The sequence below is a fragment of the Montipora foliosa genome, unplaced genomic scaffold (assembly GCF_036669935.1).
Source record: "Montipora foliosa isolate CH-2021 unplaced genomic scaffold, ASM3666993v2 scaffold_414, whole genome shotgun sequence".
NCBI classification, from domain to species: Eukaryota; Metazoa; Cnidaria; class Anthozoa; order Scleractinia; family Acroporidae; genus Montipora; species Montipora foliosa.
The window spans coordinates 197501-217812 of NW_027179717.1; the positions used below are offsets into that span (position 1 = coordinate 197501).

The window sequence follows — 20312 nt, forward strand, 5'->3', positions numbered from 1 at the left end:
TTTTCCATTTCTTCGCCGTCGTCAGCAAAACAACAACGCGAAATATCCAAATTTGAGGTTTTATGGAGGACGCCAGCACTTGACGATAAATTTTCATTTCCTCCCCTAAATTAAGCTTGACTCATATGGGTTTCATTCTTGAGGGAGTGCCACACCATTGTCATGTTAAAAAGCTTGGAATAGTCTCGAAGTCATTACAATAATGGGAGTTTATGTTTTGAGATGACGTTCTCGTTGCCGTTTCCGTCATCGTTGCTAAAGCTCCTTAATTAATAGCACATAACACGGTTTTTGCAGTACTCTGCGTAACAACGACGTCAAATCACCAAATTTGACGTTTTGACGACAACGTGAACATGCAGTTCTCTTTTTCTTACTCTAAAACCGCAAGTACACAATTTATTTTAGAATACTTCACTTATATTGTACAACTTCAATGAGATGGAACGGTATACGATGATGGTGACGTTTTAATCGTAGATCTTAAAAGTCTCTACTGTGTCGGATGCGAGACATTTGAAACAGTGTCGAGTACTGTCGCATTGCTTTAATACCAGCATTTCACTTTCTCCTAAGAAAAATTCTCTACAAAGGATATAAAGGTGAGAATAACTTTGTTATGATGTAGCAAGGGAAAATAAAGTGGGAATCTTCCCCTTTTATTTTCTATCTGATACAGTTAAACACCGGCAAATTTTCAAGCATGCAGCGTGATAACATTTCTCTCTTAGTTCAAGATTCGAATACGGAAACAGAATTATGCAATGTGGAGCCCCTAACGGGAAATCCATCCCAAAATTTTAACCATGTAAAAACGACTTTTAGACAACTTAAAACACGTCCCATGAAAAATACTTTTTAGTCCTTCAACATTTTTAATCATTTCAGACATTTGAGACTTACAAATCAACTTATAACTCATCATGATGACTTATAATCGACTTATAACACGTCACCGTGACTTATAATTCATTATGGCAAATTTTAATCGACTTAAAACATGTTATGGCGACTTATAGGTCGAGTTATAATTCGTTATGGCGACTCTTTTAAGTCGTCATGACGAGTTGTAAGTTAACTCTGGAAGTGGTTAGTGGTGGATATTATTTACCGTGCCGCCAAGCGGCGAGGTAAATATCAACTACTAGCCACCGACACTGAGATGAATAGTTGTTTTAGTATATACTAAAACAGTTAGATGATATAGCACAAAAAGATGATTTTAACTCAGTATTCCTCCAACGATTACAATATTTTCGGGCGCAAATCCAGCGCAAGTTGCTCGGAGGTGAATAGTTAACAATTATCCTGTGAAATCGCGCGGAATATCGCCTGATAATTAGCCGAGCTGGCTAAAATCAGGCGATATTCCGCAAGATTGAGCAGGATAATTGTTTTATTATTAAACACATTGATGACAAAGCATAACTTTCTTCGTTTATTGGAAAAAAAAGCTGGAAAAACTACGCACGACGAATATTGATCTATTTTTCGCATTTGGTTTTATGCAAAAGGGAAAGGTTTTTTTTTAAATATCCGATGCGGTTTCTCCAATTTGATGTACGCTTTAGGTTCGTTAATCATGCGTGTCAGCCGCGTGCAAATATTCTATAGCATCATTCTCATTTCTGGAATTAACCTCCTGACGCAGGCCCAAGTTCGTATGCTACTCTTATTACAAATGAATCAGTTCTAACATGGTTTTAAAAACTTGATTTTGAGGGTTTTGCCTTCGGTTGTGCAGAGGTTTTCCGGTTTTGAGCGGTTTGACCCTAATGGCCCCCTTATACTTAGTTGTCATTGTGGTTTCCTAACCTTACCCAAATCTCCAAAACTCACGAATTGTCTTAAAATGCTTATTCGCTGGCGAAAAATCGTTTTGTTTTCGACTGGTGACTTATTTGTAATTGCTTCATATGATTAGGTCACTATGTGACAAACAACTTTTAGAGAGTCACTAAAAACATGTGATAGTTGTTATGGTGTTTTCGGCAAATATCAAACTATCTTATAATTTCAGCTTCACCACGCTACAGGCGCGAGAAAAATATACCATTAGGTTTATTTTGGGAGCCTCGGCCGCACCCCGTTGTAACATTACAAGCGTGAATATTGGATAAAAGTCGCAACTATTGGTGCACATAAATTGAATTAAGGAAAGTACAAAACTAGCGGCATCGCCGGATACCAAAAACGCTGTGGGAAAAATGGAAACGTACTCCCCGAACCAAACGCAGTGCCGCAAACACTTCGGGGTTTAAAGGTATCTAATTGCGTAACAGATGAATGTAACAAATTAAAAGCATAAAGGAAGCTTAATCACAAGTTAGGCTTAGCATGGCTCAGCACTTGAGCATCGGTGTAACGTTGCAAACTTGACTAAACTACAAGAAAAGCCACAGCAAGCACTGAATTGGTAATCGTAACCTCTAGAAGACGAACACACAAAGAGTCGCCGCACTGAACTGTCCTCTCTGGGTAAGAGACATAGGCCAGCCAGAGAAATTAAGAACCCATCTTAAGGACGTTCGCGCCAATTGTTTCTGCGCACCTTACTGCGCACGCAAATGCACACGCCACGTCATACACGAGCGCGCGCGCTAAGAAATAAAATGAGAAATGATAGGGCAAAAGGCCATTGCTATAGCTTTGCCTGGATTTAACGCTCTTGGACGTTCGGTGACCCCTATTTTTCTTTCCAGAAACGGACTTTATTTACAATTATCTCCACGTTGTCCAAAAATTAACAAAAAATCAATGTGGGAAGTTAAAAAAATTTCAAGATTTCTACTCACGGAACATCAAATCCTGCCATCTTGCGGCTGCAAGGCGCGTGAAACTGTGGCGCGTGAAACTGTGGTCGCTAAATGCGAACTTGATCTTTAAGGAACCTCACCAGTTGACTAAATTCACTTAATAAATCCACTTAAACAATATTTGGCAGAGAAGATTTCACATCAAAGATTTAATTGCAATATATTTGGGTTTACAGACACTGGCCTTATTCGCTAACGAAGTCCGATTTTGTCACATTTTGGGTGTTTTTCCGGGCATGTTCTCTCCAAAACGAAGTTGGTGACCCCCCATTTTTTTTACATTTCTGACATAACTAACTCATTATCTTACAGTGGTAAAAGTTTCAGAAAAAAATCAATGTTGAAAAATTTTCGCGCGAACGTCCTTAAAAGAGCTTTACAAGTCCAAAATCTCGAAAATTGTGGGTAAACGGTGTCGACCTAGAATGACTAATCACATGCTATACTTAGCTTACATACACCAGTCACTATCCATAATCCCTCTCTAACACCTATTGTAACCCAGGCCCCGTCGCTCTACTGACGCAGAAATATTCAATTTCAGGCTTTTTCGTTACCACTCAATCGCCAGAAATTCCATTTGGTTGCGAGTGGCATTTACATTTGGCGCTTTCAGTTTACTCCAGAATTTTATTTCACAGAATTGGAGACATTAGGGACTTTAAGATGGAGGAAAACGTCACCTCAAAATATAATTTTGCACTGTGACCGTCGTAAGTACTTCTCGATTATTCCAACTCACTCACGTCGTACAATTTAGACGAAGTATCCGGCTAAAAATAAATTGTTAGGAGTGGTCTAATGGCAAAAATGATGAATGAAAGGTTGACATTTCATTTGTTTGCTCACGTTGTCGTCAAAACGTCGAATTTGGTTTTTTGACGTCGTTGTTACCCAGAGTACCGCAAAAATAGAAGCTAAAATTCGTGGTGCAGTACGATTTTTTTTCAGTTTCCACTTTCAACCAATGTCATTAGGGAGCTTAAGAAACGACGACTTCGACTGCACCAACAACGCCACAAAACAGAGACGTCATTGGTTAAGGTGATTCCTTAGAAATAGAAGTTGTCGTAAGATTTTCTTTAAACTTTTCTCAATTGTTCCCTACATTATGGTGACGCGAAATGTGCGATTAAAAAACTAGGTCACCAAGCTCGTTTGCGAGATATGACTTGCTCAAGTTACTCATTTAATCTTTGCGACTTCATCTATCAAGGACAATATTGTTCCATCTGTTCACGCTACGTTTTGCAGGAACAGGAAGCACAGCTTTGACGTAATTCTTGAAATAACAAAACAGGTGTATTGTATTGTTCAAAAGGAAAAATTTAATGTTTGTTCTATGGCACAGGCACACCACTTGAAAAGGCACTGACTACAAATATTCCTTGGGTGCGTGATCGCGAGGAGACAATTTTGTGTCCACGAGTGATGGCTACGAACACTTTTTTCCCTGTAACTTTTTTTTCTGACGTAAATTTGTAATTTTTTTTTTACAGCATATAGATGAGAAGTAAGAGAATAATATTATGGCAAAAAAAGATAGGTCACCAACCTTGTTTAGGAGAAAACAGAAATTAAACCAAGCTCGACCCGTCGAACAACACGTCTCCCCCGGACGTCTCCCCGATAGTGCGGTTTTCACTTTCACTCTCGGACTGAAATGACACTTGAGCATCATCGAGGTCATCACTCAAGTTTTTGCTTTGCAAGAGTCTAAAAGATTTTCCCGTTTTGCTCTTTACTGCTGTGCTCTGAAAACGGCCATTCTTCTTTCTAGCGAGCTTTCCCGCACGAAAGGTCGCTATTTTGAAATGTTTTTGGCCACGTTCGATATATCAATATTCACACATGGCCACGAGTCTTTATGGTTAACTTTAAACATTGTTTTGTTTAGAAATATCCCTTGAGACTTGTGAGACGAAGAAAACAGAACTGAGCCGTGGACTTTGACCATAAAGCCTCTTAGGCATGCCTGAATACGAACCTGGCCTACACTGTGTTATGCGCAGAACAGGATGCGCAGTGCAATACTAGGGAATCACCTTAAAGAGGAAAAATAATCGTGCAGCACGCGCAGCACGTGCGGCAGCACGTGCAGCATAACAACGACGTGAAATCACCCAATTTTATGTTTTGACGAGAATGTGAGCTTGCAAATGTAAAACTTTTCGTTCTTTATTTTTTTTTTATCTGAAACCGCTCGTACCAATATATAAAGACACCTGTTTAGTTTGACTGGAATTTTCATATTTAATGGTCCACCATTACTAACTTGAAAAATCTTGAGAGAGCTGGATCGAGGATAAGATGACGTCAAAGACTCACCAGTTTAAAAATGCAATGCGTCTGCACGCGCCTAAATTAATATGCAGCACGGGAGTTTCGAGCTTTCAGACTTTTAAACTCGTGTTTTGCATGTATAATAAGCTGCGTTTACATGCTGCAATTTTAAGCCAGTGAGTCTTTGACGTCATCTTACCTCGATCCAACCCTCTGAGGTCCAATCGGTCATTTTCGAACGTGAGTAATGGCGGACCGTGAAATCCAAAACTTGCACTCAAAGCAAACAGCCTTAGGATATAATTCGAAGCTCAAAATTTTGCCAGTCAGGTGTCAAGTAAACACGTTTTCAAAATCTAAAGGAAAAAGGGAAGTTAATTTTTTGATCATAGTAGCACTTTAAAAAAATCTGGCAACCGTTTACAAGAGGTGGCGAGGACAACTCGGGTGGGTAAGACAACTTGTCTCGCCTCGGCAAATAGAGTAACCCTGGCAAGCGAGACAACGTTTTCCCATATAAACATTTTGGCTGGACTTCCAGGGACGAGAATGCACGCGGAAGCGAAGCGTATTTTCGCTTAGCGGAGACCCATGAGACGGCTGAACAGCTTTTCCCCGCCAAAATCCTCTCCATAGCCAACTGAAGCTCTCGATTCAATATAAATAAAGCCGCATATAAACTTGCATTGCTTTAAAACAACATGAAATGAAAAGCAAAACAAGAGTTCTCTGTCATCTACCGCATTCCCGTTACTCGTGCATTCATCCATCCGTATTCTAGGTCTCTTACAACAAATTTTACGGCTTTAGTTTTCCCCAGGAGGGGCTAAATACAGGAATGGCTCCGGCCTTGTCCCAGTCATTTATTTGTACAGATATTAAAAATTTGCGCTGGCGAGAATCAGAGCCTCAACACCAAACCAATGTTTTCACCCAGACCACTGGTCGGTGCAGTTCCTGTAGCTTCCCCTGGCATGCCATTTTGTTTGTATTATTTTGTTGGCAGTTGTCGAACCCAGATTTCTCTCACCTTATTCCTTGCCGCCAATTTGGAAACATTGCATATTTGTCTATCCTCGACGGAACAAATTGATCACGTGATCTGCTGTGTCCCGACCCGCCGCCATGTTGAAGGCCGAGAAGACCCTGGGAACGAGGTTGGCAAATTATGGCTCATGTTTTGCATTATAATAGCGTCAAATTCCGAAAAACTTTTTTCTCCATTCATTCTGTGCACCAACATGGCTTCTGTGATGTCAGGTGAAAACCATTTATTGTTTATGTTAGCGTATTTTCTTCTCCAGGCGATGAGCAGAAAAGACAGTAATTCGGTTGGTTTACTGTCTACTCAAAGATCGATCAGAGCCCATTACAGGATTACATTATTCATTTTACATTATCCAGCGAAAATGTAAAATGCGCGTTTTATGTGGCTAGTATAATTTTATTCCAAGGAGCTTGCACGGGAATCCGTTTCATTGTACTACAGCGGTTGTCCTTTACCGCTCAAAATATAATCAAGGTTAAGAAAAAAGAAGGATATAACCGGATGGTTAGCTTCCAGTTCTGGTGACTTCGATTTCAAAATCATTAGAAGAGGATTCCCCGGACACAGTGGCTAGCCTTGAGCTTTTGCAGCTTTTTATTCAATCCTTCCCTAGTCGCAACGTCAACTCGGAAACCTCATTGTAGTCATAATTAAAGTCTTTTATGCAAACGAATGATAGTGTCACAGTGGGAAAATTCATACATCTGACTATGATATCTTACTAGCGATTTCTCTTTTCAGGTATCGATGGCTGCTGAGTCGGGTAATTCGACATTCTTTGGTGAGCAAAACCTCACGTTATTTGATCCGAGTGTATCTCGATCAGAGTGCATCACCTGGCAGCTGGTACTATACACAGTGTTGGCTACTATAGTGACATTGAATGGCCTTTCAATCATCGTTTTCTTAAGAGATCGCAGTCTTCGCAAGCGTCACATGTACCTGGTAATCAACTTGACAGTTGCTGATCTCTTTACTGGATTATTCTCGCCGCCCATTCTGGTCCAAAATCTGAGTTTCCTTTGTCTGGAGGGGGACATCTTCTTATGGAAGTTTAGGTTTCCTGTCGAGAACTTGACCACTACTATAATTTCTGGTTTGCCAGTGTTCTTTTTGCACTCCTCCGTCGTAAATCTTGCTGTTATTTCGTTGGAGCGTTTACACGCAACGTTTCGTCCATTTAAGCATCGCCTCATGAAAAAGAGGACCTTTGGAGCGGCTGTTTTCGCCGTTTGGTTTACAGCGGGGATATGGCAGGCTGTGGATTTCCTATTATTCTGGTACGGTGTCTACTTTCCTTATGAGATTCACGGAACCTTATTTCTTTCTTGCTGTCTTCTCATTATCCTTGTTTCCTACGCGTCCATCGCGATTAAAATGAAATGCCGAACACTTCCTCGGCGCCATGGTGGAATCATTAAAGAAAGAAAACTGACAAAGACATTGTTCATTGTGGCGAGTGTGTCTTCTATGCTGTCCTTACCATATATCGTTTGGTGGTTTGTTGTCGGCTGTGTGGACTCGGTTCTCTACTACGAAATTTCCCATCGAACAATTATACGTTTAACTTTGGTTACTATCTGTTTATTTTACGGAAACTCACTCGTCAATCCCATATTTTATGCCTGTAGAATGCCAGAGTTCAAAAGAGCTCTGTTTTCAGTTTTGATGTGTACACCATTGCCCGCCCGCCATGTTCAGGAATTTCCTCTTAATGGCATGTAGTGTCTAGTCTTACTTTGGCCTCAAACTAAATCTCTTGTCCATCGAAAGGTCAGCTGCTTGTGTAATGATTAAATTTACGTAAGATGCGTATGGCGGCGCGGGGCTTGGGGGTAATGTATCTCACACTCTTGGCCCCCTTAGGCCAGTTTCCAATTTCGCACTACTGATTCTTCTGCGCATGTTGTAGCTGACCGCTGGATGGAAGGTGTGTTTTGTTGTTTTATTTATTTTGAATTTGGCGCGAACGAATTTAATTCGATGTTTGAAACCACTCCCATGTTATTGTTGTACCACTCCCAGGTCAAACTCATTTAAGTTTGACACGGTAGAAGCTGGCGTTTGAATCAGGCCTCATTTACATATTAAATTAAACTAACTTGAGATAGTGCTAAAACCAAAATTATACCAATTGGCTTCAGGAAAAGTTGAGTACCTTATTAAACCCACTTGAGCGTTGCTATTGAGGAACTCTCCTCAACATGTCCAATGGCTTGGGATAGTCCTTGATGAACATTTAAGGTGGCAAAGAATCTAAAAGGTCGCTCTCGGGATGGGCGAAATAAAAAGGATGAGACCGTTAGTCTCTACCATCTCTTCATTACATACACAATGCGTAAATTCAACCTCACTTTGATTATTACTCGGGCCCGTAGGGGCACGAGTTATAAAATACGTTTGATTTCAGTTTTATTTTTTTCCTGTGCAGCAAAATGCGCAATAGAAAAACGTGGCGGTGTTTGATTGGGCAATGCACAATAGAAAGCACGTGGCGGTGTTTTGATTGGGTAATGCACAATAGAAGCCACGTGGCGCTGTTTACATTCGTTATTTAAAGCAATTCACGTAATCCAAGATCATGAAGAGCAGTGTGATGCGTTGTTTGGGATAAATCGAGATCGCATTGATTTAATTGATTTCTTCTTGGGGCGCTCAAAACACATACGAAGAAAGGCATAGGCTTTTCGCGGTAGACCCACACTAAAAGATGTCAAGCGTCAGCTTCGAAACAAGTCGTCCGCGAACTGAATGAAACAAGAATATACTCGAATCATGGTAACTGAAATAAACGCAACTATCGAAAGTGATACAATTCAAAACACAAATTCTTTAATGAGCAGCGGGTACCTTATTTAGAACTACTTTGAAGATGACAGCGACAAAGAAAATAACTGCACAAACAAATGGATGCCATATTGGAATCTTCTGACGACAAAGTAAAACCATTGGCACAGCGAACAAATGGCCTCACGCTTGTACCATTTTCACTGAGAACAAACAGCCTCCCGCTCACTGATGATACCATTGACTGCGGAGATAAGTTTTCTGTCTATTGCATTTTTTTGTTTTTTATTGTTAAACAGTTTTGTTTCTTGTAGTGGTCTAGCGTATATCCTTTGTTCAACTAGCCATATTAGCGATCGTGTTCACTGCCATCTTGTGTATATAGTTCTGTTCTAGTTTTACAAGATTTGATGTCATCAGTGGAGACTGATTAGCTCTTTGGAAAATAAATGTGATGTAGTTTGAAAGGCTGTACAGTTAATTGATTCTCAGTGGTAATAAAGACTTGATTCCAAAGGAGAAATACAGGTCTCGATAAGCACAAGTGTGTTTTCTTTAGTTGTGATTTGCGTGTGCATTGACATAGACGTGCCCGAGAACCGAGCAGAATTACAGAGAAAAGGCTGAGACGTCTATTTAATAACAGCAGAAAAAGAAGGAAACTTGCTGGAACGTATTTGGTTAACAATGTACCGAGGTCATTCACATTTCATCGTATTACTAGCCAAGTAGATCACTTGCTCATAAACACAACTATAGGAGCTACCTCGGGTATGCGTTTAAATGTAAATACGTGGTATGTAACACTTTTCCAAAAGCGTGGATGAGCAAAATGATGTTTGAAACATCGAAGCATGTTCCTTAAACTTAAAAGTGTGTGTGTATTTTTAAAAATATTAGCATCACTTGTGCTATCCAGACCATTTGGAAAATGAAAGTTAAATTTAATACCGAAATCAGGAATACCCGGTACGTACGATTAGTAAAAGAATGTTGTTTTTTTGGTTTCTCAGAAGGGTGAACTATTTACACAGAGTTTGTAATTGGAAATCTAAACATCTTCGACATACAAAAACAAACTTGTGAACACGTAAACCTGAAATGTTGCAAATCATAATGCTGACAAACCCAAAAGCGAAGGAAATGGATCATGCATTGGACGTTGTGGATATCTGAATGATTTTGGGTTAGATTAAAGGGTATATTGTTAAAAATTCTCAAGTTACCCCTTTTCGTGTTAATTAGTAATGCAAAAAAGTCTTAGCAATAAATTGGATTAACGAGGCACCAGTGATTGTAAAGCTAGTAATTTCAATGGTTCGTATGTAACACATGTAATCATGAGAAGATTCACGGAAAACGGAATTTGAAATGTTATGCAGGGGTAAGTATTTGAAGGTAAAATACTGGTATTTGTAGACTTTATGCTTCGATGTATTTTGCACATAAACAAGTATCTCTTTAAATGAGATTTTACTGCCCTATCAGTAAAATACTGTTAATGGAACGTGACCCTACTAAAAGGGCTATTCTTCATGTCGCGATAGTTATCTTCGCGTTCTTTGTAGTCGGCCGTTCAAGGTCTTACAATCAACGGTTTTGTTGTAAACGAGATGCTTCCGTGAAGCATACACTGGGTTGCCTGTGGTACATGTTACAGAAAATCAGAAGGTACTGAATTGTGTTGTATTGAACTACAGCATTCCAGTCTCTGAAGAATAACAAATAAAAGAGAAGCGAGAAACATTGGCTTCTGGGCTGACGTGTTGATAATTTTCAAGTTCCCTCACAACTTCTTTTCACCACAAGTTTAAGCGTGCCCTCTGAGCATCTGACAGCTACAATCGTTCGCTGAAGTTTAACCCTGTGCGGCGGGGTTAGTATCTTGATGGGAGACCAAAAACAATATACCCCTCAAAACAGAAGCAGTGGACCGAAAATTCTGTTTTAACGCTAACAAATGCGGACCAAGCAAGGAACTGATTTTGTTAGCTTGCTTTATGCGAAACAAATATTGATGCAAAAGTAAATAAATAGTGGTACAAAGTTTTTGGGAAGAGCAGAAGGACGTTTTCTGGACGGTCGATCGAGAATAAAATATTTTGCCATCAGCAACAACATTTATGACACGAAAACAACATTAATTTTTAACCCCGAATATAAAAAGTTACGATCACCGACAAACATTCTGGGAGATTTTTGCTATTGTACTTTTGGCTGTACAAGTAAAAGCGCAAAATCGAAAGTTACATCGGATTCAGAGGGCGCCGTGATGAAGTTACCGCGGTGTGTTTACTCGCGGAACAGTGTCAAATCACCATTTGACACAGATACCGGGTTTTTGTTTTTGTAAGTTTTCTTTTTCTTTCAAGTGTTATAAAGTTTGACAAGAAATGTGCGAATTCAACACAAAGATCACAATCGCCCAATTCTTCAGGTTGACAGTCAAAACTTTACTCTCCAAGACGAGGTTATTTATCGCCAGGTAATTCCATCGTTTCGGGAATAGCAGCTACTTTATTATTCATCAGTGTCAGATTTTTTTTGCCGATTTTGGGGGTAATTTTGTTGAAACTCAAGAAAACTTGCAACAGACCTGTTTATTTTCGTTACACTATACCACAAAAATGCTCCCGTATCACATTTGAACACACGTATGCAAATTTGTTAAGCTCGAAAATTACACAACATGATGTTAAAGTTCACAAAGGCTGGAAATATCTCGGCAAAATCCTTTTCCAGCGAAAAATTAACCGAAACAAACAACATATTTACTATTAGTGGCAAAAATACCTTCCTATTTCAAACAAGAGGTGGAATTAAATACATTTTTGACAGTTCACATCAAAACCCTTTTCGACTCGGAACGCTGACCGTAAATAATGAAGCACAAAAGCGACAACAACGTTCATTCAAATAATTCTTCACTATCACATTTCCAAATATTTTACACCTTTGCAGAGTTGAGTACAAAATACCGGTAAATGTAAATTGTCAGACAACTAAGATGCGACTTGAGTAAACACTGTGATGCATTCTTGTAGGCATTCGATTCCTTCAATGTTAATTTGTTAAATCTTAGTTAGTAACTATGGTTAAATCCATAAAAAAATTGCTATTTGATTTCCGTGTTTTATATAATACCAAGTTAGTAAAATATTAGAAACAAAGCTCACTTGATATAGATAGATAGATAGATAGATATACCTTTATTTAAACACGATAATGTTTAAAGCTGTAAGCTTATGGGGTCGTGTGTTTACAAATAAGATAAGATCCCTTAAATTACATACTATTATACGCCTAAACTAAAAATCCCTATGTTGTAAGAGAGCTAAAACTAAATGGCAATTACGATTGTATATGTAAGATACATGTCGATTAAAAGTATACATAATCATGGTCACTAAAATCTGTAGTAGAAATTGACGTAGCATAAAAATTAAAATTTAAGAAACTTGCATTATCTTTCAACTTGGTTGACAAAGTTTTACAACTCGCGTTTACAATTGAATGATCGTTGGCCAAGGCGAAAAATGAAATTGTTGTCGAAGACCATTACTCGTCTCTTAAAATCCAGATATTTATTTTTCAGCGCCGTCTTGCTCATCCAATTGACGATCCATTCGTGAGCTCCATGAGGGTATATTTTGTTTAAAGATCCACTAAAACGCCATTCACGTCAATGACTTATTAGTGAAATTTCCAATTGTTATACCGGAAGACTGTGCAGAGTTGAGAACGGGTAAAGACAAATCTGACAAATAGCGAGACAACTGAGATAACAGATCCACTATACGGATTCCTTCTCTGTCTTTGTTGAACCCATACTGAGTTACCAGAGAACTTTTCATTTGGTTTGAGTGTTGTACAAAACACCACACTTGGCAAAATTTTAGGAGGACAGCTCACTTTGATTACGGCTCGACGGGCGACAGATTGTTGTCGAAGTCCATTACTCGTCGCTTCTAACATTCGACCACCTGTCTTGTTCAGTATCCAATTCGCTTGCCATTATTGAGCTTCATAAGGGTACATTTTGTTCAAAGATCCACTAAAACGCCATTCGCGTTACATGACTTTCGACGCCATTGCCGGTTAAGTTAATCGTTCTACTGTGTCCACCAGCGGAGAAATCTACGCATTTCCCACAACCCTCTCGATCCTAAAAAAATACTCGTAGAAGGCTCTATGCACAAAGACACCACTTAGCAGGGGAGTGACAGGCAAGACTTTTACCGACACGGAAAAAATAAAAAGAAAAAGAAAACGGAACTTAAAAAAACGACGAAATTAAAGACAGATTCCGACTGGGTTTGGCAACCCAGTAATAAAACGAGGACATTAAGACTCTGTTCCTAGATCTCAGATTATAACGTACACATGCATTGGCCAAATCTGTTAAAGACTCATTCATTACTGCTAATGAGCACGTGTAATGCTTACCTGCTACATAGTAGAACCTGTGCAACTGGCTACTTAAATAGACAGGGTCTAGCTAAAAAAGCCTCAGTTAGTCGTCCAAGATTCACTTAGCAGTTTGTCTTCTATAGTAAATCAACTAGCTGTTTGGAATTTGTCAAAGTTTTCCCCCTCCCTCCCTCTCTCCCTTTGGAGATGGGTTGGATTTATCGCTTTGCCGTCATTAAAATTGGGTCGCGCCTGTGTGGCGTGGTTAAGTCTGCACAGCGACTTCCCCCAAGCTTGTTGGCTCGTTGCCTTTGTACATTGCTTGCTAACCAATACTCGTGTCCGATCCAGCACTTCCTATTTACCACTCAGCTCGTAGTGCTGGGGAGATAAGTGAGATTGTTCTATGTCACGCAATCTGGAAGTCGCATAGGCTAACCAGCTGCAAGGCAGTGTTTCCCTCAAAAAAACGCCAATACGTCTGTTGTCTCGTTCCATTGCGCCTTGCGTTACGTGTTTAAAAGCTAATTATGCAAGGAACAGTGACATTAATGGTTAATATTCCTTGACAGGCTTCTCACCGTTTAGAGAGTTTGCGTTCACATTTCTATCTTTATTTCTCGAGAGTTTCAATACATGAAGCGAAATAATGACAGGCCAAGTGACCCACACTACAGTATTCTATCTTTTCTCCTGCCCTTACCATTCCGGAAACGAAACACTATTTTTTGACACCGACCCCGTTTACATACAGAGGTTATTTTTCATTAGACAAGAGGTTTGGAAATATAATTCAAATAAAAATATTTCTCTTTGAAACGTTCATTTTGTAAGTCGCTTTAATACTGCATTCGCTATCAAGCGCGATGCGAGTCAACAATTAAAAAAAGTGACTTTAAGAGAGGATGGGAGAGAGAAGAAAAGAAAAAGTTATTTACCAGCAAAGGGTCGGTCCGTATAGCAAAAAACTGGGACATCGGTCTTGAAAAAGGTGCCCTAGGCCTGCAGCCTCGGTCACAGTTTTTCCCTATACGGACCTCCCAGCTGGCAAATAACATTTATTTTGACAATTGGGTGCAGATTACTGTGAGTATTTATATTCTCGTGGTATGGATTCATTTGGCATGGCCATCCTCAAGGAACTTGTGTACTTCTGAAAGTATTTTCAAGTGTTGAGATATAGTGCGGATCTTTGTGTGTCGCGCACATGACAAAGTGTCTTTTACGTGCAGTACTGCACGAAAGTATGGTCATCTTGGAAAGATGTTTTCACATCTAAACTTCGTTTCTCTTTCATTTTTTTCTGCATAAGATGTTTCGATGAGTCATTTCTTTTCATCTTAAACCGTTCAATTAGCGTTTCCTTTCTCAAACACTGAGCAAGAATACCCATCGATCAGTAAAAAACAATGTGCTTAGCCACTTTGGAATAAATCAGGAGCTCATTAAGAGGAGCCTCTATCTCCCATACTTGGCCTCGGAGTCAACCCTTTCCCGAGTAGATTTATTTATAGAACACCTCCTTTGGGAGATTCAGCTCGCTCACTGTTGTAAAAGCCAATCTCCCTTGGGACATTCAGCACGCCCACTGTTGTAAAAGCCAATCAAAACAGAGCTATCTCAGCGTCAAGGGAATTATGATACTTTTCGCGGGAAAAACCTGTTCCTAAAAATAAATTTACTCGGGAAAGGGTTGACTCAAGGAATTAGAGGAGATAGAAGCTCCTCTTGATGTGCTCGTCAGTGAATAAATACACTATTTTTACCTCGTTTCCATCGTCGAGTGGTCATTGTTAACTCCTGTAATGAAGATAATCTGGGTCCGGGTATTCACTACATACACAGTCGAACATCATGAGAATCGCAATGTAAGGCCGATGTAAGAAGGACAGACTTTCCTCTTTTCTTTTCTTTAGTGCTAAATTAACGATACACGACTGTACTTTTGCAGGCCCGAGTATAGGCTACTTGTAGCCTCTTGTTGCAATCTTGTCTGGGGTAATTGTGGTAAAACGTTATTTAAGAAATTACCGAAGCTTTAGAATCATGCCGCTCGAGTTTTCATTCAAGTGGTAAATCATCAGTTAAAGGAAGAAGTCTAAATGCATCAAGTGGCGAAATGTTTAGCTCTCTCAGCCTGTGATTATTTTTAACAATAAGTTCATTGTTATCGGAGATTAGATCTCCATTCCCTTCTCTGCCAGAGTTTTGAAATAGACAGAGTTGCCTCCAATACAATTTCTCGCGCATGCTCAGACATTTGACCGCGATGTGTCTGGGAACCAGTATGACAAAGAAAATGCCTGATGCAATAAAAGACTACTACGAAATGGGGAGTAGGAAGCCAAAGAAGGGGCAATGGCCCAGAAAAACAGGGACGTCCAAGTGACATTGTGCTGCTTCTGATACACGGTGTACTGCAGGAGTATAAACATTCGTTCATCGGAATAGTTCCAGGAAAAAAGTGCCATCTGGGCCCGGTTGTTCGAAAGCCGATTAACTTAATCCAGGATTAGCGTAAACTTTTGTTTTATGTTTTCAACTTTTTGATGAAAGTTCTTTTCCTTATTTCTGTTTTTCAAGATTAACTTATTCTAATGAAACGTTTTGCCGAATATCAGCGTTGAAAAGCATTTGGGATTAGAGAAATAAACTCCTTGGTTAATTTTTAACCTGGGATTAGCATTAATCAGCTTTTGAACAACCGGGCCCAGGTGTATAAATTATTCGTTCTTTTGGATGGAACCAGGGAAAATGACATCAGGTAAAAAAATCATTCGTTCTTTTGGGTGTTTCCAGGGAAAAATCCCATCAGGTGTATAAATGATTATTATTCGTTTTATTGGATAATCCAGGAAAAAAAAACCCTTATATGTATATAAGATATATGTAAGATTTATAAGTTTTTTCCACTAAATTAAATGGTTTTAAAAAAACTAATTATAATAGAAAATACACTAAAATTAACGATGTAAAAAACCCGGGGGGGGGGGGGGGCGGGGACTCCCATATGAAACAGACGGGGATGCTCGTCGTCTCGCTTAGGGGTGTAAATTTTGGATCTTGGTCTCGCTTAGGGTGTTCCGGGCAAAGCGCCAATATTTTAAGCCGCCAAGGTCTCGTTTAGGGTTCCGCGAAGAAACACTGAATTACGCGAAGAGAAACAGAAGTCAAATTTTCTTTTAAACTTGTTTTTAGGGGTCAAAATTCGGCTTTGTTTTAAGTTGAGTGATTTTTGCATAAACTATATAAGAAAGTGTTCCATATGCTCTGGATTTTCTACCTATCAGGTGTCTTTTCAAGTATTAACTTTAAAACTTTCTTGTTCAGCTACCGCAAAATGTACCCTGAGTCGATAAAATAACGCGCGTGTTTAGTATCAGTACACAGGCATTACTGGGGTAAGATTGGCCCATTATATTTCTTAAGCAAGCACGGAGACTTATCTTTTTTATTGTAGTTCTCAAAACAGGGATTAGTAGGGAACATTCAGGGAAAGTTTCAAGAAAATCGTTCGACAATTTTTTTTTTTCTGAGAATCACCTTAAGGTATTTTCTTTCTCAGACGATGAGCCGAAAAAAACAGTACGTTTCGGGTAGTTTATCTGCTCAATGAGCACTCAGAGCAGAAAAGTCGCTTCTGAGGAAAAATATTTACCGTAATGAACCGAACGTTATATTCTTAAAATTAGTTACCGAAGACCTTTATTGTGAAAAAGTTTGAGAAATGTGGTTTTTCGTTGTTGTATAACCGTAGGCGATATTTACGTAGCCTGCACACGGGCTCAAAGTGCGTCGGTTAATTGTTGCTCATGCAAATGGCGTTCGGTCAACAGCTAGTTAGCTGAGGCTCTAATCGCCCCAGCTGTTAACCGATTAACCACATGAAGAGCCTGTTTAAAGGTTAATATTTACATTAAACTGCTCTTAAAGGGGCACTGTCGTACTAAATTTGCTGTTTTTGGGTTAAACGGGGTAAACATCTCAATTTTTACTTTATATTACCTCACACGTATAACATTCCTGACAACCCACTGACAAGATATGGAATATATTTATTGCACAAAGAGCTATTCGTATTTCATTTTTGGGGACTTTCCGCGGACACTATCTCCAAACTTGAAAAAACTGGCCAGTTTTTTCAAGTTGCAACCACTTTTATCCTCTCCATCCTTGGGCGGAAACAACAATGCATAGTTTCAGTGCACTTTTAAGTTGTTATTGGCAACAAAACTACACCATTATTTTTTTGGTCTTGATTGATGCAAAGACATACTTTAGTGTTTTGAAGTTTGACTGACATAACGTGACACTGCCCCTTTAAAAGCTTTCACTGGATAAGTACAACTGGACTAAACAAAGCAGGTTGAGCAGGTTGAAGTATTGGCAGCTATTCAGTTGATGTGGACCTGCTATACCCACCCACCCATATACTCACAGAGGACAGCCACAACACCGGGAACTTGTGGGTTCTTTAACGTCCCACAGGGAACTAATGAAAACCGAAGATATTTGTGAGACGGGGCCTACGGTTTCTAGTCCTTATCCGAGAAGACTTGAAAGTCAAACCATTTGCGGATGTAATTACAAAGGCAGCACTTTCTCCTCAGTTATTTAAAGACCCTGAGTGTTGGTCCGGCTGGAGTCGAACTCACGACCTCCCGCATGGAATCCCGATGCTCAACCAACTGAGCCACCGGTGCGTGATAAACATATTATAATGCATTTTAACTTGACGTTTCATCTTCAGAAGTGACGGTTTAACATATTTATTTACTAGTCCCTTTCAAAGTCTTACACCTACACAATTTTTAAAAATTTGTTCAACCGTCACTTCTCAAGATGTATGTTGTATCATCCAAACGTCAAATTAAAATGCATTATAATACATTTATCACCGTAGTTTGTTTATTGTTTTTGATCACGATAAAACGACCGAAAAACAAGAGTATTTATGATGTTACATGAAGTGTAAGAATAAACTAGACGCTCCATGAGCGTAAATTGGGTTGCCTCTGGTATGTCTTAAAAATAGAAGACACTGAGTTGGGTGGTATTGAACTGCAGCGTTCTAGTTAATTCTTTCAAGTGGAGGGTCATTTAGACCATTTGAGGGGTCACCCAGACGTCGTGCCAGCAGTGGCCCTTTAGCTCACATGTTCTCACGTTGATTATTTTGTAAATGTCCTGTCCCGTTCTGAAGTAATAAGTTCAGTTTAAAGATAACAAAACGCGCTCTTGAATAAAACTCACTCAATTCTTCTTTAAATAGTCTGCAAAAAAATCAACTGCAAATTGCTCTGACGGACGTTTTCCTGCATGTCATGCATGTCTTGCAGTTGCACTAAGCAAACGTTTATTCCACACACTAAGGAAGGGCTGGACTTGTTTCCGTTTTATCAGAAATAACATACAAACTGCGGTGACAAACATCAGATATAAACGCATTTTTTGAAATTATCTTTTACTTGACGTTTCGTATGCGTACCCTTTTGTTCCGAAAGAGCGAAGGTAACAACAAGTCGCAAATTTGCGACTTCTCCAGATGGTTTAGTCGCAAAGGGAAAAATTTAGTCGCAAATGCGACTGTATTTGCCGCAATTTCGAGCCCTGCCGTCCTAACCCTACCTCTGTGTTTGTCAACAAAGTGGCCTCTAACTAAGTAAAAGCTTTGTTTTTACGTTATCCGACGTGTTATTGTTGCTGAGGTTAGGCAGCCATACTAATTGTGTTCATTTGAGATGCGCGGATTTCTGGATGTCTGCATTGTGCCCACAGTATCAAGGGCAGCGTTGTTGCGCATGGCATGTTGATACCTCTCGGCAGCATTCAACTTACTCATGGTAATTACTGGTGTAATCAAATAATCTAGAGCATTAAACCTCGATCTTGTTTTCTTCCAATGGATGATGACGAACTGGCAACCCATGCACTCTTAAACAGCAGATTTGTGTCATTCTCTTTCATTAACTTTAAAGTTATTCTCCTTTTCATTGAGTTATCTGAATCAGTAGTTCTTTCATGTCATCACCTGAGCATATCGGTGGCAAGTATATACGGGTGAGGTCAAGGTGGCTGGATATATGGAGACGAAGTCGAGGTCCATAAACACGCAAAAAATGAACGAGGCCAATATCCTGCCATCTTGACCGAACAAGCTTGGTCAATAAAGAATTTATTATATGACTTAAAACACCAAAAATGTGCCCGCTCGGGCGCGCGATTTGGTTTATCTTGTCCGCTCACGGAGCTAGGCATATAATAAAAGCGGTTAATCAAACTGGTTTGTAAATCGCCATAAGCACCATGAACTTTAAAGTCGCCCTTTGAATATTTGTTTTCATAATATACTCCTACGCAATCTATTGAAAGATGTTGAGCTACTGTCAAATAAAGAGGCAGGCAGAGGCAACTGATCCTGCCTGGCCAGTTAATTTGTTTTTTAAGTGCCTATCATCACAACGAGCATTTCCACCGTATTTATTCTTCGAAATCGTCCAAAATACATGGTGTTGTTTTTAGAACCTTTTGACTGAAATCTCAATTTTTTATTGGTCTTGAAAGACGGGAAAAGTGATCACACTTTGATCCATAACCGAACCGGTATCGAACCCATTCCCCTTGATTGTTCGGTTATTGACCAAAGATTATGACATTTATCTGTTGCTAATTAAAGTGAAGAAAGAAATTTTTGCTCTTTTCTCTAATAACAAATCCTCTTTAGAGAAATAATTACCATTCTCAAAGTAGTTTCGTTTACAGAAATCTGTCTTATTTAATTTTTCATCATAGCATATGAAGCGCGAGAAGTCAACTGAAAAACTCTGCTTCAAGTACTTCATCTTGCACCAGTCGTCTTTAAAAATGCAACACGCGTTTCTTACCAACACAAAATGACGTCTAGCAGTGTCACGCAATCCCCTGGTCTTTGGGCTTTTACTCGGTCCATGACAGTGACACTATGAATT

General features: G+C 39.4%; 1 protein-coding gene across 6 annotated transcripts in view; it reads left to right on the top strand.

The window, feature by feature from the left end:
* LOC137988351 (substance-K receptor-like) overlaps nucleotides 1-20312 on the top strand; it is a 138932-nt gene that overhangs the window by 71824 nt on the left and 46796 nt on the right. The window contains exons 1-4 of one of the 6 annotated variants that reach the window (XM_068834380.1): nucleotides 555-602; nucleotides 3458-3529; nucleotides 6106-6256; nucleotides 6889-9601. In XM_068834380.1, the coding sequence (XP_068690481.1) occupies nucleotides 6895-7872 (978 nt within the window). In that variant the 5' untranslated portion in view covers nucleotides 555-602; nucleotides 3458-3529; nucleotides 6106-6256; nucleotides 6889-6894 and the 3' untranslated portion in view covers nucleotides 7873-9601. Of the gene's footprint in view, nucleotides 1-476; nucleotides 603-3457; nucleotides 3530-5299; nucleotides 6257-6888; nucleotides 9605-20312 lie in introns of those variants that run through there. The other 5 variants (XM_068834382.1, XM_068834381.1, XM_068834379.1 and 2 more) reach the window with 5 other exon arrangements.